General features: G+C 32.4%; 2 protein-coding genes across 12 annotated transcripts in view; one reads left to right on the forward strand and one right to left on the reverse strand.

Annotated features, from left to right (window-relative positions):
• The first annotated feature begins 857 nt into the window (after window positions 1–857).
• On the forward strand, window positions 858–12,553 carry LOC125055570 (myogenic factor 6). The gene is made up of 4 exons (XM_047658028.1): window positions 858–1,296; window positions 7,753–7,884; window positions 10,439–10,535; window positions 12,146–12,553. The coding sequence occupies exons 1-4, from the start codon at window positions 1,090–1,092 to the stop codon at window positions 12,220–12,222; spliced, it is 513 nt and encodes a 170-aa protein (XP_047513984.1). The 5' UTR covers window positions 858–1,089; the 3' UTR covers window positions 12,223–12,553.
• A 1,992-nt stretch (window positions 12,554–14,545) lies between these two features.
• The window catches only part of LOC125055079 (protein diaphanous), a 40,506-nt gene continuing 27,900 nt past the window's right edge, over window positions 14,546–27,151 (reverse strand). For 7 of the 11 annotated variants that reach the window (XM_047657295.1, XM_047657292.1, XM_047657296.1 and 4 more), the window contains 12 exons: window positions 25,738–25,838; window positions 24,920–25,097; window positions 24,330–24,506; window positions 23,753–23,905; window positions 23,478–23,596; window positions 22,421–22,556; window positions 21,205–21,369; window positions 20,383–20,540; window positions 19,948–20,027; window positions 19,144–19,197; window positions 17,642–17,720; window positions 14,546–17,295 (listed from right to left, as the gene is read on the reverse strand). In XM_047657295.1, the coding sequence (XP_047513251.1) occupies window positions 17,274–17,295; window positions 17,642–17,720; window positions 19,144–19,197; window positions 19,948–20,027; window positions 20,383–20,540; window positions 21,205–21,369; window positions 22,421–22,556; window positions 23,478–23,596; window positions 23,753–23,905; window positions 24,330–24,506; window positions 24,920–25,097; window positions 25,738–25,838 (1,422 nt within the window). In that variant the 3' untranslated portion in view covers window positions 14,546–17,273. Of the gene's footprint in view, window positions 17,296–17,641; window positions 17,721–18,156; window positions 18,228–19,143; window positions 19,198–19,947; window positions 20,028–20,382; window positions 20,541–21,204; window positions 21,370–22,420; window positions 22,557–23,477; window positions 23,597–23,752; window positions 23,906–24,329; window positions 24,507–24,919; window positions 25,098–25,737; window positions 25,839–27,151 lie in introns of all 11 variants that reach the window. The other 4 variants (XM_047657301.1, XM_047657297.1, XM_047657298.1 and 1 more) reach the window with 2 other exon arrangements.

The following is a 27,151-nucleotide window of genomic DNA, read 5'->3' on the forward strand; positions in this document are numbered from 1 at the left end:
TATAAAAATAGTTTAAACACGACTCCATACATTTGCAGTTCCTCAGCATCCCGCTGTCCCCTTTCGCCAAGAACAAAGCGCATGCGCGTGTAGAATCGACACATCAAAAACGTTTTTCCATTTAAATGCACATAGTATGCCTAACGCCTATTATTAGTTCTTATACCACTATTACTCAGTGGTGTAGAAAAAGTAATACCAGAGAGGTCTTGGATTCATATAGGGACTGTTTATGTCTGGTTCTTTGATTTCTTCAGTGTTTGCCAAAGAAAACTTTGTGAGGAGATAGGGTCTCCTCCTTTGTGAGGAGGTAGGGTACCAACGAACAAATGTAAAGATCAATTTCAAGGCTGTCCTGTCAGACACTAGGCCTGCTCCATCTGTAGTGAAAATACTTGGATATTTCTATCACACATAAGTGTCTTATTAGATTAAGGAATGTTTTTAAACAAAGCATTAGCTGGCACATGTAAAAAGCACTCACTTTTTGACACCCTTTAATTCCCGGGAAGTCAAAAGGTATCTATACTTTTTGTGACGATTTTTAAAGTTGAAATTAAAAAATATATTCCTCAATATAGAAGAAGCAAAATTATTTTTATATATTTGAATCGAATAACGTACGTTATAAAGAATGTCTATACCCCGTATAAAAAAAAAAGATATTCCCGCCAACTCGATCATCAAAACGTCGTTTCAAAAAACGAACGCATAAACACGCTTTCAGCTCCACAAATTGAAAGAAAAAATATTGTCAGCATCAATTTTAATCCAAACAGTAATAAATTGGCATCTCTCAACGACATTAGACGCACACAGCCACAGTTTATTATTAGAGGACATATTTTGTTAATCCCAAATCAACCCTCGACTTCAGTCCGACGCGTGTCTTCGCGCAATGCGCGCGAAACGTCACTGTCAAAGTTTCTTACCATAGAGTACGGTATGAAACCTTTTTGCACAAAGTTTCATATAAAACCTCATGTTACATTGTAAAATATTTTAAGATCATTAAAAGTTTGAGTTTTTTTTTTTAATTGTGCGTACATCTCTCAATCTCTACCTCAAGTGTAATGTGATTTTTTAAACATGAGTTATGGATACGCGGGTTTTGAATTGAATAAAAACTGTTGTGATGTTAAAAGTGAAACACAGACTGAAGAGAGGGAAGAAGTCCATGTTTTGGGGCCAAGTAGACGATGTTTGGCCTGGGCCTGCAAGGCCTGTAAGAGGAAAACTGCAGCGGTTGACAGAAGAAAAGCGGCTACATTGCGGGAAAGGCGGCGGTTAAGAAAAGTAAGTATAGGAGGCGTAATTCCGGAAGTTTCTTTCTTTTAAAAGATAATCAGGTGCAAGATGAATTAAAGTATACCTCTTTTTCTTTTATTAGGATTTCAACAAGAGTTCAACAACAAATTACGCACGCATATATTCTCAAGTCCATTAAACTTTTTATATATATGACCACGCATTTCCTGGAAGAAATCGCTTAGAAGCGATCATTTGCATTACTCTTTAGATTTATGACTGAAATCAATGTCTATGTGTGTTTGTGTGTGAAAATTTTAAATAAATAAATATGGCAGGGCAGAATCATTATCAAAGTTTATTATTACAATATAAAATGTTACTGTTTTAATGCTCTTTGTAAGGTATTACATACATAATGGTTTATACATATCTACTTTAAAACTAGAGCACGCACAACCAATAAACAATCAAAATAAAAGCGTGCTTGGCTTTCTATAGAAAATTTATTATAGCCTACTTTTGAGAAAGGATTATTAATTCAATTGTATTTATATTTCGTATTATAACTCTATAAATTGGCTGTTATAAAGCATTTTCATTTTTTAAATGGGCTTTTTTGTTTCAAATATAAATAAGTAGGTCTCAATGTTTTAACATTTCACTAGTTAAGTCAGGGCTATATTCAAAACAATACTAACAATAGGTAAATCAATAAGCAATATGAATAAGGGGTTATGCATAACAATTGTGTTAATTTATTGTTTTGGTGAATTTTTACAGCGAATTAACAAAAAATATTAATGTGTAAGACTTTGACGATAATAATACAACAAATATACAGTATTTACAATATTCTTAATAGTAATAATAATAATAATAATAATGCCGCATTTCATCGCTGTATACGTGGAGCGAAGAAAGCAGAAGCTTTGGGGTCACCCTTTCTATCAAGGCGCCGACTTAAATCTTTAATTAGCCTAAGGTTTTATAATAAATTCTTTATATTTCCCTTATTTATATAAATAGACCAAATTGACAACAAACAAATATAAGTTAAACTGATTGATCGTTTAAGCCAACGTACGTGATGTAGCAGCATTTATTTAAACATATTTAGACCAGATTAACTCCTTGTCAATAAGACAAGGAAATCTTTGAATTTCCTTGTCACATGGGGCGGGATTAAATGGTATTAAGATCTGATATCTTATTTTCCTTAGCTTAATATTAAAATTAAGCAGATTTCGTAATAATTTTCGCGCTGGAACGATGCATAGGTCTATAGTATTTATTTACAAAATACATACACTACCTTTATAGTAGGTACCATAATACCGAAAAAAAATTAAATATACTTAATAAAATATATTATATTAAATACTTAAGAATCGCTACTGTGAACTCACTCTGCGAACATAAAAAGGTGTCGAAGACAGCATTCAGTAAGCGCAACTAGATTTGATATCACATAAAACAATATCAATAATGTATTTATCGACACAGATTTGTGTGTTAATCGGCCTGGTATTTTCAATGAGTATCAGACATCTTACAGCGCTCTTGTGATTATTATTATTTATATTAGATTATTCTTATTATGTTATGCGAACACACAGAAATATTTAACGCAAACTATGTTTAATACATTATACTCAGGATGGACTTTTACACGACAAATTAACCTGCAAGGTTTTTTCAAATGTGAAATTTAAAATACCAATTGTTTCTTATTGAATAGAGGGCAAACGGACAGGAGTCTCATCTGATGTTAAGTAAGTCTGAGGGCTCGCGAGTGCGTTGCCAACTTTTTAAGAATCGGTACGCTCTTTTCTTGAAGGCCTAAGTCGAATAGGTTCGAAAACACTTCTTCTTATTTGAAAGTAATTTTACTCACACGCAACATTGTTAAAAGTCAATTATGTCAATTAATAAAAGTTCCTAAATATGTTCCTATGGGGTTTTATGCCAAGAACAAATCTTTACCATACGTACGATAAATCAAACGGAATCAATGAAAAGTTATTTAGTTGTACGACAAAAAACAATGACCTAAATTGTCTAATAATTGAATAGAAATCAGTATTTCATATAAATTTTAACATAATTGTATTTATGTAAGAACTATACTTAAACCTAAAGGAATATTTTTCTTAAGAATCCGAAACTGAAGATCTCAACACACGGCAGTAATTACAGTTGACGTATGCTCAAGGGAATTCTGACGGACGTTTTAAAAGCTATTACGTGTGACATGCTCGTTTATAACTCCCCTTAATGTCGGCTTTTAATACTTAAAAATACATTTTTTATTTTCGTCTTAATCTCGTCTTGATGTACTTCTAATGTAAGTATTTTTGAGGCTAAGTCACGAAAATTTTAAATTTGATTCTCATTTGCCTTTAGAAAGAAAAAGTATTTTTTATATAATAGGTGTATTTATTTATAAATTGGGAATTAACCCAAAAGATAAAAGTTAGACAACGTTATAAACACAAATGAAATGCGGCAAAACAGGCGCCAAACCTGGCGCGGCCATAGACTACAAATTGCGCGCCAAATTAACAAAATAACTAATGGATACTCCTTAGGGAAATCTAACATCCAACTTCGTTAAATTTTATTTATATTTATTAACAACCATAAATAACCAACTCCTAGGTCAAATAATATCACAATTAATTTAATATATTGGTTGAGTGCATGGTAATTCAATAATACTCCTGAAAAACTGTCGCACATGCAAAACGTCCTTAATGCTTAGAATTATTAAAACGTCACAAAATTGTATTATTTCCATATCAATTAAAATTTACACATATTTTAAACCCATATAATATCGCTATTAATCAATATTTTACCATTTCATTAGTCTTAGTCGTTTAAATCGACAGTACAATAAATGAATAAATAATTATTTCAATATAATTTTAACTAAAAATATAACATATACTTACCTATAGTTTAAACACGAAATACAGATTAGGTATAAATCATAGTTTTTGGAAATATAAACATTGAAATACCCAATTACAAAGTCGAGAGAAATTAATCATGTTTATATGTCAACAAAAAATCATGTACACAAATCTCAAGGCATACAAAAATCCTATCAAGTGTAATAATAGATTCAAACAAGTATAAGTTCAACTTTTCACAACTTCATAAGCATTCACATAACTGTAATAAAAATATCTAAATCGTATTTGACAGATTTATTTGAAACGATCATAATATTTAACCCAGCAATGCCCAGCGTGTCCATATGGACACGCAGTAAGTAGAAAATTTAAGCGATGACTGTAGTCAGACTAACTGTTTTCTTATTTTGGTAATGCCATGTAGCTACTATCAAAGTATCAAATGACATTTATTTTTAGCGCGAGTGAGTATTGAGTGTAAAATAAGGTTCTAGTTTTAGTTTGATTTTGATCTTTGGAAAAAACATGGATGGCAGTGGAAAGTAAGTAATTTTTCTTATAAATTATTTTAAACGCTAACTGCTTTTTGCATAGGATTGTGGTCAATAGTGTTATCTGACGTTTGAAATGATAACCTAAGTGAAAACATTGTTTCGATCGATTGTTTAGAACAAATTTGTTCGCGTGTCCATATGGACACGCTAAGCACTTGAATGAGCTGACATTACTTTGCTTCCGCTTTCTTGTTATCAGGTATATGGATTATGGAATATTCAAAAACCAAAGAACATTGAGTGATATTTTGAATGCCTCTTCACAAGTCTGAAGTTGCTCAATTATCTTCGATAAGGCTATGGCTATGGCGCGACAAGTACCGTACGTGAAAATCGTTTGAGAAAATGCCCGAAGCTCACCACAAACAAGCAAATAAAAAAGAAAAATGAGAGTATTATGAGTCAGCGATAAGCAAAGAAGATGGCGTATAGTGTTTATTGCTTCTAGTAATCTGGGGGTACCCATAAGTACTGTGAAGCGTTATTCACAGAAAGATGAACGAATGTATAGGTCCCACGTCCTCATCTTTTTGGTAAATATAATCGGTTCATGGGAGGCGTCGATCGTTTTGACAAGGATATAAATATGTATCGAATACACATTAGAAGCAAAAAATGGTATTGGGCCCTATTCAGCTGGAGGCTGGGTACTTGCATTCACAACGCTTGGCAACTACAATGGAAAGCAGGTGCTAAAGTGGCACAGCTTGATTTCAGAAGGGAGATTGTGTTACATTATTAGAGCAAATATAACTCTAAGCCCAAAGGGCTAGGGAGATCTAGTACTTCTAGTTCAGCGATAGCGAACACTTCGCGCTTTGACAAAATGAAACATTTTGTTACTAAAACAGAAAAAAGAGGAGATGTGTGAGTCTGTACTGCAAGACTAAATCTTCTGCAGTTCGAAAAGCTTGCTGCAAATGTACTGTTTCCCTTTGCGTCGACTAATTTAGGGATTACCACAAAAACAACTAAGTCCTTTCTTGTTTTTTTCTTTTTCTATTTGTTATTTAAATGAGTGAAGATATAATTTAATTTGTACACCTTAACGCTTAGCGTGTCCATATGGACACGTTTAATTTTCCGCAAAATAAACAACTTTTTTTTAAAACAACTTGTTTTTCTCTTTATTAATGTTATTTTAAGTGAGGTTATTGCATCAAATACAAAAATAATAATTTAAAAAGAAACTGGGCATTGCTGGGTTAATGACATTTACAAAACGATACACGAACATAAAATAAAATTCTCTTTGAGTGAACTAATAAATTTATTTTTATGTGAAAATAACATGTATATCTATTTCTGTATAATGAGACATCTTTATTGGTTATATGAATAGGTGGATTCTTGGTTCAAAATATGAGAAAAAAATATATTAATTAAAGTAATCATTACTTTCTCATGTTGAGGAGCCTTTTGTGATTGTCGCTTGTAAACTCGATTTAAATGTTTAGAAAGTAACTGTATGACCAGATAGATATATATAGATATGAATAGATATTATTACAAGAATCTACAGTATATTAACAGTATCTACCATATTCTTAATCTACATAGTAATAATAATAATTTAAAAAAAAGGTGCGTGTACTTATGTACGCGCGTAAGAAGTTATACTTCTTTGGCTTTCTTTATTTTTTTTTAATATAATTAATTAATAATTAATATTTAACGTAAACAATTTAATAATGTTTAATATTTAGTAAATTAATATTAATAACAATTATTATCATTTATTATTTTATTATATTATTAATTCAATTTAATAACTTGGTACGTTTCATAACTTTTTAACTTAGTTAAAAGGTTATGAAACATACATAAATAATTAAAACTCCTTTATTTGTTTAAAAGGTAAATGTCATTATAGTCATTCAAAATTCTTAGCTAACTTCACGCATATTCTATTTCTTTTTACTTGTAGATTGTCTTATTCCCATCTCGCTCGCGCACGCTATAATCACACTGACAACTTTGTGTCACGGTGCGCGCGCAATCGTAAAATTTCACTCTCATCAATTTTTCATAACGCGCCTAAAGAAGTATAACTTCAAAAAATTAACAAATAGAAAATTAAAACAAACTCAAAAAGTTTGCACCCTGTGGCAGTGTATCTGTAATGCTGGCAGCATTTCCTCGATGTTTTGCGATACTTATTCGTTGAGCGAAGAAAACATCAGCTCTGGGGTCACCGGTAGTATCTATCAGGAGCCAGCTTAAAGCTTTAATTAGCGCCTGTGCACTTGACCAACACGGCCCAAGAGTCTCTACTCCGAAGGAAACAAAATCAAAGTTGGAGGAAAGACTCTTACATTTGAGCTGTTTATTTTTTTTTAAATTATACTTAATTTATATTTCGATTCCGTTTAAAATAAACTAAAAAATCTATAATTTTAAATAATATGAAGCCAGTGTTAGAAATATGTGCGTCTTTCAGATCGTTTGTTCAGTAAATGACGCGAAACTAATAGCCTACATTTATACCTTGAACGCATGCCTCGAGATTTTTACGAAAATAATCCTACAAACAACTATATCTATGAAATTTTTTCTATGGAATTTATTTTATAGAACATTATCGCAGCCCTGTACCAATTCGGACTATGCAGTAATTACTGATTTGTTGAATGTACTTAACGCCAAAACAACTAATGTAAAACTCATGAAAATTCGTAAATGTATGAGATTCTTTAGCGTTAGAGTAGTGTTGGTCTAGTGTCTATAGCGTAGTATTCTCATCCCTGAGGTGTTCGATCCCAGTCTGTGCACTGTGCTGTGACTTTCTTTCTATGTGCGCATTAAACATTTCCTCAAACGGTGAAGGAAAACATCGTGAGGAAACCGACTTGGCTTAGACCCAAAAAATCCTTTAAATATTAAAGGGACGTTCATCAAATATTGTACTAGAAACTATTATACCGCTTTGACCGTTTCATTTCCTATACAAATCAGCGGCTAATGTCTCCCTTCCCTATTTATCAATCTCGCGACCTGTGAATGACTTTTTAATAATACATATTCTGCAGGTCAACGCAGCCTTCGAAGAGTTAAGAATTCGCGCGAGGGCTGGCAGTGGTCGGCTTCCAAAGCTGGAGATACTCCGAGCTGCTATTCAACATATAGAAAGGCTGCAGGCTGCACTACGAGCTGCTGCTGTTGTAAGGATCCCTCCGATTAATTACTATCCAAAGCTCTCTAACTTAAATCATCATGTTTCCCCATACACTTAGATTATTTATAGATATATCAATGGAATTCAATACGCTTTTCATAAGAAAGTCATTGTAGAGGTATGATTTTTATATTTTCAACATAATCCGCTTATTTTCTTATAAGTCTTTTAATAAAATAACATATTTATTAATCATTTTATAAACGCCAGAGCTTGAAGGACCTTCTTCTTTCTGTTTAACGACGGGAGGTGCGGTTGCTAATGATAACTCTTGCATCGCAAGAAAATAAGGGTAGGATTGTGGATAGGAATTATTATCTTCAATCATTCACCCTGGCAATGACGGAACACTAAGTAAATTAGTTTTTTGAAATATGCATTACGTAGTAAAACTAGAAAATAATAAAATTACAATATATTTATCTTAATATTTTTAGTCTAAATTAGAGATTTATGTATCAGAAATGAATGCAAGTGCGAGTAAAATATCTAGAACACGCCTAAATGTATAATTTTATTTAGTTAGAATTGAAATAAAACAACGCGCTCGACAGATGTCGCTAATTCACTTGACTCGTCCGATACTCCCGATTCCACAAATACACTGCACCTATTTTGTCTTATTTATAAGGTATTTTGATATTAACCGTACTGTTTCATGTATAACAAAAGTTGTGCATTCAAATGGGTTAATAAAATTCATTCTAAACTTGTTAGGTCGGTCATAATACCCAGCAGTAAAAGATTTACAAACATAAATTATAAGCTTTGTTTGAAGTTTATATAAACAGATACACTTCTTAGTGTTAGCGTAATTGATTAGTGTTCTTCTGACCCGGATCAATAGATTTTTCATTCCACGCGCAAATTACCATTTACCTAAATGTCAAAACCTATTTAATTTTGAGTCACAGTTCGCGGTCTCGTTCTGAATCTTACCCTTAGATCGATCACGTGCGTCATTTACTCTTAAAATTAATATAAAAATCTAATATTTCTGATAGAGGATTACGATAAATTCGTGTCGGTATCTACCCAACGTGTAAACTATGGAAACCAGAGTTCATGATCTCTATTATTCGTTCTTCCAACTTTTTTTTAGAATGCAAAAAATTGGAGGAGGCCTTCCCCCGGACAGGGGAAGAATCTAGAATCTATCTTAGAATAATTAAAATTGTATTTATATCTATTTTTGTTAAATGTTTACAAAAGGATGAATAACAGGATTAAATGAACGGACCCTGAAACCTTTTACCACTTAAATTTTTTTTTTAAATTTTATGTAATAGGAGACAAACGGGCAGGAGGCTCACCTGATGTTAAGTGATACCGCCATGGACACTCACAATAAAATAAAATATGTGAATACTATTTATTTTATTTTAGTAATAATTAAAATATTCTCAGTTTAATGAATGTATATTATAGTAATGTCAATAACAACTGGCTTCAACCATGTTGCAATATAAAAACTGCAAATACTCTGAATGAATCCACTTAAAAAATCCAAACGAAAAAGTTCATTTAAAAGCGCCCTGGTATCATTTTTATATATAATAATATATCCTCCATATTAAATTAATATTTTCTTGTTCCTACTATCATCAAAGCAAAAAGATCCGAGCCCCAAAAATAACTGATGGACGATAAGTCGCGGAAAGATGTCGCGATGTTAAACAGCAATTAATTCCCGCCAGACACGATTTATAGCTACACGTGCACGCGCGCACAAATAGACGCTACATTTAATTGGTGATATTTTATGTAATCCATAGGATATGATCCCCAGACAGAACGGCTCAAGATATTTAAAAGTTAAATATATTCAGAATTTGTGTTGTTTGCGTGCGATTCACAACTCTGAGGTCTTTGTTTTTTAAATAGAGACACGTGATGCGGCGTAGATTAGAATTAATGAGAGGTGTCAGGCACAACAGGGCGATCCCATACTTGTTTATATATTAACAGTAGGTAACAAAACCTATCATACCAGTTGTTCCTAAGTTTGTGTCACATTTATTTAAGCCTAGAACTGTATTTTCTAGATACTAGTATACATATTAAATTGTTTTATTAAGACATTTCAATTAATTGTTATAAGTTAGCCTGCATGACTTCAAGTTATTCCCCTTATAATGGTGAATTATTATTCACTGGCAATACTAATATCCATGACCAAGAAAACTACATACTGGCACTGTACATAAGTGAAAAAAGAAACAGATGCGAAAAGCCACGAGATATAACAGGTTGTAGCGTCACTGGATATAATTCGATTTTAGTACACTTTATCCATATCGTACGTCAATGCAGTTTTAGATATATTTAATAATCATAAATGCCCGACACATTTCCTAGAAAATTAGTTAAGAAAAGGTGCATTTTGATATCATTTACCCAGGACCTAAATGATATCAAAGATAACATTTTAAGATTTCCTACTCTTTAATGGGTACAAAATTTTCGACTTATAAAATATTGTTGTGTTAGAATTAATTAAGTTTTGCTGTTTGTTATAAAAGGAAAAATATTTTTTTTAGTTGGAGACGGAGAGCTGCAAAGGATACGTCGAACCGCCGAACTCGCGAACAGAAATCAGAGACAATAAGAATGACCGAGAGAAGCCTTTTTTAAATGGTAAATAAGAAGTTGGAAATGTAAACTGTAGTAGTAGTACTATTATTAGTCCGGTCAATTTAGACATTCGAAGGTGCATAAAATCCCAACAAGCTGACAATCAGTAAAATTGTTATAAATAATATTTAAAAGTTCCCCATCATTCCCGTGTATGGAAAAAAAATTATTCAAATGTCAAAAAAATAGTTTTTCGCGATTTTCAGTAAAACAGTCTTATCATAAAAAGTACGTTAGACAAAAATTGTAGATCATAAAATTATCTATAAAAATGTATCAATACTTTTTTCCTACGAGCTACCGTTTCTGAGATATCTCTCTCATTTTTTGGTCTAGATTGACCGGACTATATTATTATTTTAGCTATCTTTGACAACGTATTCACTAGCGGGAAACGCGTCAAGAATGAATAATTTAGTTCATACAAATCTTAATATTATTAATTGAGCCTCATTTACTCCTTAAACATTCATCCATCTTTACACAAGATACACACACTAAAAATTTTATACATAAATATTCTTTTTCCAATGATCTCTTATAGAGCATAGGTCTCCTCCAACTGGCTCCATGTCTCTCTATCTTGAGCATTCTCCCAATCTTCTCCACCAACAACAGAGAGACTCCTTTCTTTTCCCTGGTGGTCCTTTCTACCTTGTTACCCTGTTTGTGCATCTGCCATTGTTCATGCGAGCAGTCTGGACCGCCCATTTGAACTTAAGTTGTAAGAAAATGTTTCGTTTAGACTGCAGTGATTCCCAACGTGGAGCCCAAGCCCCACAGGGGGCAATTAGATTGTTAAGGGGGCAATCGAAATCAGCTGGAGTCAACACAACGTGGAGACTTGAGACTGAAGCTATCCAAATTGGAACCCAATATAAAATCTCTGTACAGCAAGCATCAAGCGCAAAGAAACTAAATTAATATCGAAAAATCTTTATTACAATTATTTGGAATTTTAATTCTAGTCTTTATGTTTTTAAAATTTACTTATTCTTTCGTTTACAATTTCCTAACAATTAAAAAATTAAAAATTATTAAAATCGATAAAACCGCGGACTATATATATAAGAATTCTGCAAATAAATAGTATTTAAGAAATGAATATGCTTGTAAAAGTCAAAGTGGTTCTAGTAGTTTAAAAAAGGCAATTAAATCTCTTTCATCATCTTCATCAATAGCTACAGCCCCTTGTTGGCTTTAGCCTCCTCAAGTACACTTCGCCATTGCAATCCAGTGCTTCCCGCGTCCAACTTCGACCCCTAATGTTTCGAGGTCCTTGACAACTCCATCCCACCAACGTAGCATCGGGTTGTGAGTTCAGTAAGGACCTTGGGGTTATGTCGTCCACCATTCTGTGCTCATGTCCCAGCCACTTAAGCCTTTATGAATATGACAATGTTGGCGTCGTAAAGGATGTTATAAAGTTCTTCATTGTAGCGAATACGCCAAACACCGTCGTCGCAAAAAAAATGATACCTCTTTACCGAATATGAATCGAACGTAGAAATGTGTGCTTCACGCGCTGTCGTTTCCGGACTTTATATTGTCATTTTGGAGAATTTCATGTCTAAGTGTTTCACTCATATTATTAAGTTATATTATTGTTTCAGGGGACTCGACGTGTGGCCTTAACAGTTTGGCAAGACTTCGGTGTATAGTACAGGCATTAGCTAAAGACAATGTGTGATTTAGTTAGACTATTTATTTACTAGCAAATTAATAAGCGTATAACAAATTATAGCCAAAAATTATAATAAACATGTTGTGTAAATTATTTATTTAATTGTAAAAATCGTGCTAAATATAGTTTTATTATTGTAAATTATGCAAAAAAAACACATGATAATTCATACAAATTTGTATTCAAAGTTTATTCTTGCATGAAAAACCAAAGAAAAGAAACCAAACCATAAACTATAAAGTCTTACTGTATTCGAATTCAGTATAGTGCCTTACATAATATTTTATTTGTTATTTGAATATGGCTCAATAGGCTCATTAAATTATTTTACGAAAAATACTTGTTTTATTTTACTTTATTTATTTATAAACTAAAAAGGAGGGCAAGTAGCGACCTTGTCGCTTTTGAGCGATCTCTTCCAGGCAACCACTGTAACGAAAAAATTAAATAAGGTGAGCGCAAGAAGTGAAAAACTTCTATAAATAATATTACTAAGTCATAAAGAATGAAATTAAAATAAATTTATAAAAAACGATCACGATAATTTCAGTTAAACGAGTAGAAAGGTTATCAGTCCACTAGGACCGAACTATTTACAACTTATTTAAATAAATATAGTAATCTACTTAGTCAAATAGTAATATTAAAACTTTCAGTAATAAAAATGAATTAAATTTCGCTAGCTAAACGTCTGCGAGTACGATAGCCCCCCGCGTCGTCTGCACGTGGATCTTCAGTAGCTGTTCTTGACCGATGCCCCGCGTCATTAAGTTAAGCCTTAGCTAGGTGAAGATAAGGGTTGCGATGCCACGCGTCCTCCTTACGGTTCAATGTTAGGTTACTTATATTGTATGTACCTACTGTAATGTAATCAATATTGTGTGAACAAGAACAATACATTACTTAAGGAGTTTTTGCCGCGCACTACCACTTTGTGGAACCAGCTGCCCACTGAAGTAATTTCGAACCAATTCGACTTAGGGTCCTTCAAGAAAAGAGCGTACCTACCAAAGTACGTAATAAGACCCCTGAAGAACCGCCATACTGGTACAAATGACCCACAATTTGTGTCACTATCTCCCGGCCTGTCTTACAAAGCTCTGATTCACTCGAAAACCTTATTGAAAACATCTTGTTTGTTTTATGGTTTTAATAGGAGTCTATCTTGAGTTGCTACATTTCAAACGTATTCCTTACTCACTCTACGCAGCGCTTTCGTTATTTATTCCTTTGATAACACGCTGTATAAATCTGTCCCTTTTATTAATAGTTCCGATAATTATGACAGATGTCTTCACAGTACAAAGTAGGAAGTATTTGTGGGCGGCGACTGCGCGCGCGCCAAACCACGCCTAGAGGCGCTCGCAAATATACATCTTTGATTAATTCTTGCAATTATTTGTATTTTTGGATCGATTAATTTTTCAAAAACAAGCACTAGACATTAACTAAAAAGTTTTTCAAATAATACGGCGAGTATTTTAAGACCCGAAGTGAGTCTCTCATTTATAAAATGGCACTAACATATTAGTATGTGAGGTTTCATATAGTGTGTGAGTGAAGCGGTGAGGTTTCAATTCCAACGTTATTAGAATGTTCTGTTTTTCTAGAATACACACACATATTACACACTTGTAACCTCACTCTCTCAAGAAACATTTTGCTCCATTGGCTACTAGTATTCGTATTCGTCGGTCGTGCGAAAGTTTCTATATCCAAAATTCCAGGCATTGACTAGGTTTTATATGTAGAAAGCAAAATGCCAAATATGTTCAGTCATTTACGTGTTTAATATCTAGTTTGACAAATTAAAAATTGAATTTGAACTCATGAACCTTGATAAATAAATAGGTAGAACAAATAAATCATAGCACGGAACACAAATCAGTCAGTCATCAATGTATTTTCATTCGTTCATCATTCACTGTAGACACGCTTGTCTTGATTAGATTTATTAATTTCAACACGTTCCTAATTATAGAATAGTTTATATCTGCGTCTTCAGGTGGACTAGGGCAATGTTACATTAGGTGGCGAAGATGCCAATCATTATGCTTTTAAGAAAAATATATTACGTCTAAACAGTGGTAAACACAGATGTGACTTGTTAGAAGTCTTGGGTTCGTACCCCGCCGAAATTTGTTTAAGGTTGGTAGACACAGAAATCTTATTACCTTAAAATCAGTAAATTAGACTCATTGTCTCTTGCACGAGGTCACTCTGTAACCTGACAGCCACCGCGTACTATGCGATACCCAATCAAATTTAGATCGAAATCTCTATCGCTATTGGTCAATAATAGATAATATATTTTAAATAAAAAGCCAAATAGTTTTAAAAACATTGTAATTAATCAAAAAATGTAACATTTTACAAAAATATATTTACATTATATAATTAGTATATAACATACGATCTACAAAAGCGATTACGATAAAATGACCAAATTCATAAACAGTTTTGAAAAACATGTGGTCTTCGTTGGTTAGGCGTATAAGACCAAGGTGTTTTTTAATATTTAGGGACGCGAATTTCAGTCAAAGCAGACATATGGCCGTTAGAATAACAGTCTTTATTACAAATACATTTTTAATAAGACAAAATTTTCAATTTAGACACGAAAATCTAAGTAAAAACAAAATAACAGAACCTTAAAATATGCTGTATATATCCAGTTATTATAAATATTGTTTTATTAATTTATATTAAATACATTTGAGCGAACTATACACTTGTTATTCATGCTTTTTCATAAACGTATTACCCGCCTCGCCTTATAATAAAAAGTGGACTTAAAATAGTACCTTGTGTTACCACAGTTGCAGAGTTCATGTAAGAAGTATGGTAACCATGGTAACAAACATGGTACAGATCACGTTTTATACTAAAGTCTAAATTATCTTTTATTTACGAGTACATAGCAAGAATAAAACAGTATTAAAAATTAGTAAAAATTGGTATTGAAAGAATTTTTAATTCTATATTGCTGTTCATATTACGTTTATGAATTAGGCCAGAAATCTTAAAGAATTCGTTAGTTAACACGTGTTGTGCGACTGCTATTTATATTAAGTCATAAAAAAACCTATGTTACGATGTTCGGAAAGGTATTGTGTAAAAATAATTAGAATTTAACAGATTAAATCACATTTCGCTACATTAATGATCAAGAGTTATAATTTATCTCATCAAGAGCTTACGATTTTTGTCCAAATATAACTAAACTGCAAAGTAAATTATAAGTACCAAAATTGACCATGCAATCACTGTATCTCTTTTTAATCCTATTTTAATCAGCATCAAACCGGTTTCCAGTGTTACTATGGCTTCATTAAAAAATCACAACTAAAATAAGAAATTCTAATGTAACAATTAATTCAATATTTTTTTTATTATTTAAAAAGCATATTTTATTTTTAAAAAATCTTACAGCTAATTTGTTTGTGTATCTCAAAGAGCGATTAAAATGCTACATTTAAAAACATAACATCAAATAATAATCCTTTAAAATTCATAGTTCTATTAATCTATTTAAAACTCATGTTTATACACATTATAACTTATTTGTATAAATGTTATTAAACCAAAATAAATAAAGTGTATAATTCGCTTTATTGTGCGATACATTTGAACGTTGGACGAAATTATTATTTCATATTGGACAGTTTAAATACTGTAATAAATTAAATTGCATCGAAATAAATGAGCTGTCTATAAAATATTTAAAAAAAAATTATGAGATTCATACGAAAAATCCAAAATATACAATGCAAATAGATCCTAATTTTTTCGGAATAGACACGAACTATTTAGACAAGGACATATTTTAACCAATTTTATAGACAGCTTCAATACAGCCTATACAAGCATCTAAACATTACTGCGAGATTTACAAAAAAAACTCTTAATTATACAGACTATTCATAGTAAGTCGAGTCAGTAACCATTAGACAAATGTATAAATCCTTGTTTTTGTATACAAATATTCCATACAAGATTTCAATAATTAGGCAAAAATATAAATAGGCTAATTTTTATTAAAAAAACTTCATAAGCCCCGGATTTTTTTTGTGGAATTTGAGTTTTATGATTTTTCCTCGTAATTATTTTTACTAGCATTTTGTTCTATAAAAATTTTCTAATATTATTTTATGATTGTTCGTTTTCGTAATATTTAAAATCTAATGTTTACTGATACTCCTTTGCCTTACAAGTCTGAGACAAATAATATAATACACCTGTTGGAAGAGCCCTCTGGCGGGTGAGTACGCGCTTCTATTTGTCTTTGATATGTTTCTTTTTTGACCTATCGACATTACCAATCGCACTTTAAAGTGAGAAAAACGAAAAACTTATGATTTTAATAATTAATTTTGGATTTCAGATTCTTCGCGATTGATGATTGACGATGATAAAATACGACATTGCCATTTCTTTAGTAGTGTCAAACATTATATTTGTACGAAAGTTCTAAAAACTGGATTTATTAATTGCGTAAATCGAATTAAGGATCATCATTTCTATTCATTCGTATTCTGCTGATTGGTCAGTGCTATAGAAAATATTAAACTGCGTGGGTACTCTGTAACATCTATAGTATTAACGAATATATACGCAGCGTTGATTTCAAAACCGAGAGTTCCGCCACTGACACTATAATATTATAAGAACTATTTTGAGAAGGTTTGTATTTCTATTCTTGTATTTTACAACACAGAAAATTTCAAAGTAACTACTCCGGCAAGTAACCATGACGGCAGTACTTGTATACTTCAGGTAGCTTGAACAACTTTTGTTTGAATATCTTTATCAAGCAGTTGTATTATGATTGACAATTGGCTAACTTTTTCCAACCTCTATTTGTAATTTTTGTCTTCTACATTTTATTAAATTTTGTTACCAGACCATAAAATTAAAAAAAATATCACATTTTTGAAATAGACATGTGACATCGACAGATAGAACCGCGTACACAGATTAAAAAGTACAAGTAGGCCATGACATTCGATTGACTTAACAACTAGTTAATAATACACTAATATCACTGATTGATGACATCACGCGTTGCTCAGCAACTCACTGTAAACATATTTTTAATTACTATAATATATGTACTAAAACTAACTATATATCTCAGAAATAATTTCCTACGAAAAAAACCTCCCAATAAGGTCTCCCTCCCAACCTCAAAAAAGGTTCAAGGAATCGAAAATCAAAATATGATTTCCATGTAGTAAAGTCACCTTCTCAATGTGTTTATCCCATACACACTAATGTTTGTCAATAAATACTTTATAGGTAAGGTGCGCACGTGCGTAAAAAGTACTTAGGGTTATACGCACTGTGCGTTCTAAGCCAGAAGACTCCTGTTATCAAGCCTATATGGTGCCGAACTAGAATGTGGGGTGTAGAATTTAATACTTACTTCGTTAATTCTCTAGTCGTAAGCGGTCCGGTTAAACCGGACCTCGATCTTGAACGGTTCAACTGCGCTCTTCGCTCAGCTGAAATTTAAAAATATATATGAAGACACTGCCTTAGAGACAAATTGACACATGAGGCTTTAAATTATTTAAAGAAAAAATTCCAATAAAACAGTATTAGGTGAAGCCAGTTCTATAAAGATTCTTGCTGTTATGTCTTAAACTTTGCAAGTTTAAACAATATTGAATAAGTTTAACGAATCATATCAATACCTGGGTTTGTATATTTGACAGAAAGTTATACTTCTGTTAATTAACATACATTTACACAATACAACATCAAAAGTCATAAGAATATTTAAGGATTGTTAATATATTAAAATAACTTCTAAGTTACCCGCATGCCATAGACATGTTATATTGTTCCAAACATATTTAGAAGAACTAAGTAAACATGTATGTCGTGTCTTAAATGTTATATCACGATACAATATCTAAAGCGTTAGTAGTATACTACTTGTCTGTAAGTCTCGAGTTTTGGTGAAGTAGAACGTCGCACGCGCTTGCCTCCATATCGAATCGACACATCTATATAGGAATTATAGTTATAATACACCAGTAGTTTCATTACAGTACTTCTTTGGAATTCATGTAACCACGCCCATTAAGATAAAAGATATTTAGTATAGAAGGGATATATGAACGCAATGTTGGCATTTTAAGGCCTAATAATTAAATGATCATACAATATATATTAAATGAATAGGTGTCAATGTAGGAACTAGTTCTAGTTGCAGTATCATGAGTTTGACAAAATATATCATATATACATACATATAGATATTATATCACATATTAGACACAGACTTCTTGTTCGTTAGTGTTTATATTTTGTCAAACTTTTGGTAGTACAAGTAAATTTATCTAGCTAAAAACTTTTAGATATTTCGTGTCGGGTACAATCCTAAGCCAAAGAATTAAAGAAGTTACGATTAGGATTGTGGATGTATAACCCGACTTTGATACCCACTATCATGACTATTATTCATTTGTCATTATTTAGAAAATTAGAATACAGATTGTGAAATTGTAATTATTAGTCGGTGTACGTTTTCTGAACGTACAAGAACGTACGTACGTGAAAAAGAGTAAATGGATGGGAAGAGATAATATAAATTAAGAAGTTAAGATTAGAATTGTGGATGTAGAATCGGGCTTTCATACCCTCCTAATGACTTATGATTCATTTGTAATTATCACAAAAGATGCAATCAGAATATAGATTGTGAAGTGGTTAGTAAACGGTACACGTTTTAAATCGCACCAAAACCTACGTAACATATTGATGAAATAAACTAGACTTCCAAGGGTGTACGGTGAACGTAAAAAGTGAATGAAGAGGATAAAGGAAAAAAAACAAACTTATCATCATTCAAAAGAAAATAGATCGTAAAATTAGGTAAATTATTGTCCAACATCGAACCTGCATACTAATGTGCTATACCTGCAATACGGTGCAAAATCGCTTGCACTAAACTCTCCTCCTGGCTTGTGTCCTCTAAATGTGTGCGTGCAAATATGAACCTTATTATACCACAACCATAACCATACAATTAAAATATTTTCTATGAATAAAGGTCTTAGGTGTTCTAAATGATAAAAATTTGTTTCAAAAATTCTTTACTATGTTTTTAGTATAAGATCCCGCTATACAACGACCTTCACCGAGATGCTTATTTAATGAAACTTATTTTATATTTAATTTAATATGTCAATAAATATAATCCATATGGGTTGCCTAGCAAATTTAAGTCCAGAGTATGTTTAATTAATATTTAAAAAAAAAAAATTTTTTTATAATTTGCATGTAGTAAATTTTTTTAACTTTTTTCAATCAATATTTTTAATCAGGGTAGTATTATATATGTATCACTTTAACCTTCTTTTATACTAAAGATGTATATATACTTTAGTGTCACATAAAAAATATACACATAAATAATTAATTGATTAAAAACAACCTAACGTTTGCATATTCTATGGGCTTCATACGTTCGATTGGTATAGAATTTATCTAATAATCATACCGGTGAAATGTTTAAAAAAATATTTTTTTTTTAAATTAATTAAACATACTCTGGACTGAAATTTGCTAGGCAACCCATATGGATTATATTTATTGACATATTAAATTATATATAAAATAAGTTTCATTAAATAAGCATCTCGGTGAAGGTCGTTGTATAGCGGGATCTTAGACCATTTGTTTTCCTCATAAAAATCATATTTCAAATAATATAAGTATTACCTCCTGCAACTCTGGGATTGGCTTTCTTTCTGGGCCGTTCTCTGCTGAACGCTGAACCACTCTGTAACGCTTCCATCAAACTGAAAATGAAAAATTCAAGATTTACATAACTTCGGAATATAAGGTACAGGTGTTTTCTTCCTTCAACTTATGAGAGAAGAAACGAAAAAGAAATGTTACTCCTGGTCTCAATCTCTTTCTATCGCAGTTTATTTTAACCTTAATTAAAGGATTTTTTATATTTATTTATATCATCACGTCTTTTTCTCGAAGTGGTAAGCAGAGAGCATGGATCTTCACTTGTCCTACAGTCCTGACACCTCTCTCGCTCCATGACATTCACCATGCATGCTCGTTGGTTATGTGCACAATAGTAGAAGAGAATAAGACGTCTTTCTTACTCCCTTCTTGAAACTTCTTTCAAACCATACGTACCTATCCATAACACCGTCCTGTGCATGTTCCATGTCTACAAACTGCTTGTACCGATGTTGGCGATCTCTTCTTTCTCTTTCAGCTGTAGCACGAGCTTCTCTTGCTCTTCTAGCTCTCTCTTCCGTCTCTCTTATTACTACGTTGTCTTGATATGCCGCCTGAAGAAATGATAAGAAAATGTTTAAAATATTAAAATGGCGATGACACGATTACAAATATGGATAATGGCGAAACTTAAAAGATCATTACTACTAGTACTATGTTTTTTATAAGATAGAGGGGCAAACGAGCCAACGGAACAGCTATAAAAGGCAGCTACCGCAGCCCATGGATGTTGTGCGTTGTCGGCCTTTTAGGGAGGAGATTTTACGACTATTACTGTAGTATGTACTTTGAATTCTGGTCAATGCAATTACGACTTTATTGCGTTGTGTTAAGATATATTTTATGTACAATATTTCGCATTGGCAATTGTGGTAATTCCCCTGAGCTTTTATGTTAATAATTATGATGGTATATTGTGAATATACATCTATAAGTATAAATAAAAAAAATAGTGCGTCGAGTCCCTTCGCGCGGAAGAAGTGAAACTTTTAATGTGCAAATGAAAATAGGAAGCATTCACTCTCGCTCTGTCTCTTTTTATTCCCCCTCTGGTTGCGTTCAACGTTTAACGCAACCTTGTTGGAAGTCACATTAGAAGTTAGACAATAAACTATAAGTTAAAATAACGCGAAACAAGAATACATTAGGCATATTGGACAAGTGATATCAAAATTATATTTTGTAAATATTTTTAATTCTAACTAAGAATAAACTTACTGCAAAAGAATCCTTGAACGTCTTGATATCCGAGAAGAATTCCTCTAGCGTATATTTCTGAGGATCGAACACGTAGTACTCCGCTATTCCCTTGTACAATGTCTCCATTTTCCTAAACATCGAGTGGAGAAGGTCGCATTGCTCACGTGCTTCAACGGCAAAACTCTGATTTTTATTTAAGGAAATTAATATTTTAAACTCGACTTCTGTACCTAATGTTCTATTTTGGGACTACGTTAAGAAAACCTAGTTTCATATGATATTTTTGCTGTTCGATTGTGCCACACTTTAGGACAAAATCAATCAATCAACACCTATAGGTTACGTGAGTACAACACAACAATAATTGGAAGGACTCTTGAAGGACCCTACGTCAAATAAGTTCTTATCTAATCTATGTTAAACTGTTTTTCAGTAAGGGTTTTTGCTACGAAACCTTTCACTATTAAGATAACTAACAAAATACAGGAATTAAAGTGTTTTGTTAACACAATTCTGTTAAAACTCCAAAGAAAATCTTATTCACACCTTTAAGATAAAAATAACTACTGTATCTTGGCATGACTGTAAGGTTCGAAAAACTAGACAGATACAGCGCTTATTATTCTCAGCCACATTCTCATAGAGTGCGTGTTGTTCCCACGAGAATGTAAGTGCGTGCTCCTATTTCACCATGCCTCCTGCTGATACCGGAAAGGTCTTTGTTTTTATTTATGCTATTATTATTAATTACTTAAAATGTCATGTGGAACATGGTGTAATGGTTGCAGCTCCTTACAAACGTTGTGTAAAAAAAAAAAAAAAAACATGGCGATTAAAAAGAGTGGCGGAGAGTTTATTGCCAGTTCTTCTCTTCCGTTCTACGCCCTTGATTTGAGAACTGGCAGTAAATGTAAAATTAGAAGCAATAATATTTATTTTTTTAATGACGAATCACAAGTGTACATTGTGTTACCTACGTGAATAAATGATTTTTGAATTTGAATTTGAGTACGCACACACACACCCATTCACAAACTCACACATTCACGCATACTTAAGGTCTTACACGACTTTTGTTTGTTTTTTTATGCTTTAAACATAATTACATACCCCGGAATAATTGCAATCTAGCTACCCACAAAACAGGGACTGTACTAGTGTTAGATAATTTTTTTCATAACCAAATTTCTGTCATGAATAGTAGTTTTTAAATAAATTTGTGTGAAAAGGATACGCTCATAGACTCGTTGAACAAGTCGTCAGGGCTCTGTTGTACCCGCGCGTTGTTCAGATCCGTCTCCAAAGCGCGAATGTCATTTTCCATTTTCTTTAACGATTTTTGTAGACTCTCCATTGACACTCTCGCTGCCCTAAAAAGCGTTATTTAAAGTAAATACGTATTTAAATTCGCAAATATGTCGTTCGTATTCCTAAGCTTTCTTTATTCTCGGATGAAACACACCGCGCGTTAAATTATTCTGAATTTTAAGTAAACAAAGTCAATAAATACTACAAAAAAAATTATTTACGTTATATTGATATATATCATATATAATAATATAATAATATTGTCAATAATAAACTTTTTGGAAAAAATTGACCACTTAAGGACTACGTTCTAATGTCGATTTCAGTCAAATAATGAAATTTAATGGTCTGTATACTTACGATCGTATAATAAATTAATACGCGTAAAGTGAATTCTGGCAATTGTTTTTATTAAGTTTGGATGAATTCATTATTACAAACTAACAAGAAGTGGTCGGCAATAATGACAAGAAATTTTTTTACTTCTTAATTAAATAAAGTACAAACTAAAACTATGTGAAATCCTAATATCGAGTGTGAAAATCTTATCAAAATTACAGCTTGAATCCTTCTGGGTACGCTTTCCACGATGTTTTTAATAACGTTTTGAGGAATACGTTCCCACTCTTTAGCAATGACTCTTTTTAGCTCCTTGTTACTTTATGACGCAGATTGCACTGATCTTAGTGGTTTCTTTAAAACATCCCAGACATCCACAATTTCAAAACTCTTAATGGAACGGTGCGCGTACGCGGGTGCATTGCCGTACATCATACGAGTACATATCATACATACATCGGTTTTAAAGAATACATAAAAAAATTGTCATAATTCTATTCACGCGTAAATTTACACGCTTATAAGAAAAGAGACTAGGTCAGACAATTTAATTTCCTTTAATTAAGTGAAATCGACCTGAGAACGTAAATTTCCTTAGATGCCCGTTTTTTTAGACTATATATGTAAGCAAAAGTCCTGAATACCTGTCAATATGAGGCATCTCCTCCGCAAAATTAAGTACGTCGGGGAATTTCTGTTCTATCGTATCCACTAAATAGTGTAACAATGTCTGCTTGTTCTCCAAGTCTTTTGTGGCTGTTAACTGAAAACAAAAACAATTACTCAAAAACAATTACTCAAAAACAATTACTCAAAAACAATTACAATTACAAAAAAATAATTATAAGTTGTATTTAATAATCATTTGACTTTATGAAGTTTAACATTATCTCTGTAACGTCAGCACAAATCTAAATACCTTGGTAAGGAAACTGATCTCGAATCCGAAAGCGCCAGCGTTATTTGACCCCGTGTTCATATAGTTACCCAATAGAAGCAGAAGTTCAAGGATTTTGGAAAACTTGCCGCTCGACTTTACTTCCTCACAGGCTGCCGTGCCTGACACTATATCCTAGAAATATTAACATTTCCTGTTATAAAATTGTAAATTAAATTCTGTTAACTTATATTATCAACTAGATTCCAGGTTCCCGTATCGGTTCGTCAATTTTCATAACAATAGGAGAGTTCAGGCACCTCTCATTTGATATAACAGAATAAACACTACTGCTGCTGTTGTCGGTAGTGGGCTGATCAATTAAAAAAAAATTTGATAAGCGCCTATCTGGTACCTAATAATTGTTAGCAGTATTAAGTTAAGTGCAATATTTTTATGGCTTTTTGGAAAAATTATGTTCACCGTATTTGTCATTTATTTTAGAATAGGTAGATCGTAAACTTAAAAAAACGCATTATGCGGCGTACTTTAATAAATTAATAGAAAGAAACAAAAATAACATATGTGATAAAAATAACTCCATCTCTTTCTCTCTTACCGGCTTAACTTCTGATATTATCTCCCTATAGTGTTCTTTAAAGGCTAAACTCCTTAATCGCGGCACCAATCGTTTAATATCTGCAACTGTCGCCGCAAACTGTTCAGCTTCAGTCAGTTCTTGACTCTTACATTTAAGTTCAGCCAGTTTCTTTAACTGGTCTGCTGGAGGTAAGTACTGTAAGATACAAAAGAAAAAGTAAAAATAGCTGGCTAGCAATACAAGTATTTAATAAAACGAAAATATGATAAAACTATATTTTTTGCAAATGTCTCGTGGTAATGTTTCTTATAATCATTTTAAACCCTAAACAAAATATAAACGTTTTTGTTACCATGGTAACGGTTCTTAAGGGTAATATAGTTACTAAGATAAATAATTAAATTTTAGTTTTGTGTTGATATTTATATAGTTTATAGTTGGTTAAATAAAAAATATATTTTTGTTTGAACGGTCCAGCAAGCTACTTTCATATAATAATTTAAAAAAACAGCAACGTGTTCATTATTTAAGATTATGAAATCCATAGCAACATCATATCTAAATATTTATGTTTAAAATTATTCGAAATTCTTCCGAGATAAATTTACCTGTATCAAGAGATCCAAAACATTTGCCGTGAGCACTGTAGTATCGCACTTTAAGATACACGTACGTATGTGTTCGTACGACATATGTTTGAGCGAACCACCCAAAAGGATCGACAGATTTTGAGCAGCCTTTGAATCCAGCACTTTCAAATCTTTCACTTTTTTTAGTGTGTGCACCCTAAAAAATATTGATAAAAATTTGATTTGAGGTTTGCACGGCGGTCTTATAAGCAAATTGAGTAATTCTCCACTCAACAGAGCTTATAGACAATTAAAAAAAGCCAAATTTTATGATTTAGTATCCAGTAGGGGTAGTAGTAGCTTATTCAATAATATTTTACAATCTATTTACTATATATATATATCTTAATATATATAAATTACGTGTCACGTTGTTTGTCCGCTATGGACTCCCTAAACTACCGAACCGATATCATTAAAATTTTCACACCGTGTGTAGTTTGATCAAACTTAAAAGATAAGATGCCTTACATCTCAATTTATACCCGCAATATTATTTTTATTGCAAAATATTTGTTTATTATTTGATAGTCACAATTCTAACAGATGGCGCTGTGTTGAAATTACCAACGTTTCACATAAGCTATAATTTAATGGCATATCCACCAAAAAAGCATTTCAAGCAAGCCGTTTCCCTTGAATAGTTTACTACTATGTAATATAACAAAAATCTCAGCCACAGCAACACTTGGCCGAGTCTACTAGTATTTTGCTATATATATAGAAAACTTGAATTTCTACTTTCAATAAAATTTCAATATAGAGTGATGAGCAGAAATTGAACAAAAATAACTCACTTATCGACAGCATCCTCGTTTCTCTTAGCAACTGGTTTACTTGAGAATTTCAATGCCAGACCACTTAGGATATCTGGTGACGCCAATTTATCTTCTTGTACCTAGAGAAAGGTTATTATTGTTTAATACGTATACAATTTTTGCATTAAAAGTCGCGTACTTTTGGGCCAAGAACGTACGTAATTTCTAATCAGCACTACAATAGTAATTAGTTTATTAATATAAATTGTAAGCTCGCAGGGTCGTCTGGATGTGGTAGTAGAATTTTTTTTACCGATGCCCCGCGTTTTCCCTACGGTTCAGGTTACCTAATAATTTATGTACTTACTGTAGTGTAATCAATATTGTGTCAAGAACAATCACAAGGACTTCTTAATGACAATTGCAATTGTTTACATCTCAACACGCCTTTGGGAGCGTTCAAGTATTACGTAACGCAATTTTTGGAGATTACCCCCCCCCCCCCCCATGTTACTCGCCGTAACGTTTTTCAGTACCCAAGTATAGTAAAACGTTTCTTCGTAATAGTAAAATGCTTTAAACGAAATTAATATAACGGCCCGCATTCGTATGTACGTATTTAAAAGTTCCTTGATTTCGTTATGTATCTTGCGTTACAACTTTTACAGGAAACAGAGTCGTCAGTTTTTGTAACATATAATGCTACAAAAACTGACGACTCATTGGTCTAGTGGTTAGTACCCTTGACTGCGAATCCATGGGTCCCGGGTTCGATCCCCGGCTGAGACGAACATCGATGTGATGAGCATTTGGTGCTGTGCTTAGGTCTTTGGTGTTTAAATATGTATTTATATGTCTATCTATCTATAATATGTATGTATATCCGTTGCCTAGTACCCATAACACAAGCTTCACCAGCTTAGCATGGGACTAGGTCAATTGGTGTGAATTGTGTTTATAAAAAAAAAACTACTACTGCTAAAAAAAACTATTAGTTATTATGAAAAGATATGAAGATTTTTTTTTGAATGTGAAAGGTTGCGGGTAGGCGCGGAAAGAACTAATATCGTGCCACGTTTGTTTGCGTTTTAAAAAATATAAATACCAATCCTATCTCATTTAAAAGTACAAAAAGTGAAGCAGAAGTGCGTAATCAAACAGTGGAAGTGTTAACTCACTAATTATATCACAAATCCACGAAATTTTAACACATGTACAACGCTTCGTCAGTTGCTTTTAAAGAAGTTTTACACAACAAAGAAGATTAAGAATTAAAACGAAATATATGTGTATGTACTGGGATTGCTGAATGTGTAACCAAGGAACTATCAAGAAACGTGTAGAAAATCAATGTGATGAAATAATTTTATTATTCGTGAACAAAGTGCACGCAGTAAACAACTGTGAGTCAGCTTTAACTTAGCGCGACTTACGAAGTCATATGAACATTAAT

The sequence above is a fragment of the Pieris napi genome, chromosome 13 (assembly GCF_905475465.1).
Source record: "Pieris napi chromosome 13, ilPieNapi1.2, whole genome shotgun sequence".
Taxonomy (NCBI): Eukaryota; Metazoa; Arthropoda; class Insecta; order Lepidoptera; family Pieridae; genus Pieris; species Pieris napi.

What these genes read in the sequence shown, in the direction of transcription:
- LOC125055570 (XM_047658028.1), top strand. Translation starts at nt 1,090, where the DNA reads ATGAGTTATGGATACGCGGGTTTTGAATTGAATAAAAACTGTTGTGAT. An exon ending in AAAGGCGGCGGTTAAGAAAA is followed by an intron (nt 1,297 to 7,752) that starts GTAAGTATAGGA and finishes CATATTCTGCAG; the next exon opens with GTCAACGCAGCCTTCGAAGA. An exon ending in AGAGAAGCCTTTTTTAAATG is followed by an intron (nt 10,536 to 12,145) that starts GTAAATAAGAAG and finishes TTATTGTTTCAG; the next exon opens with GGGACTCGACGTGTGGCCTT.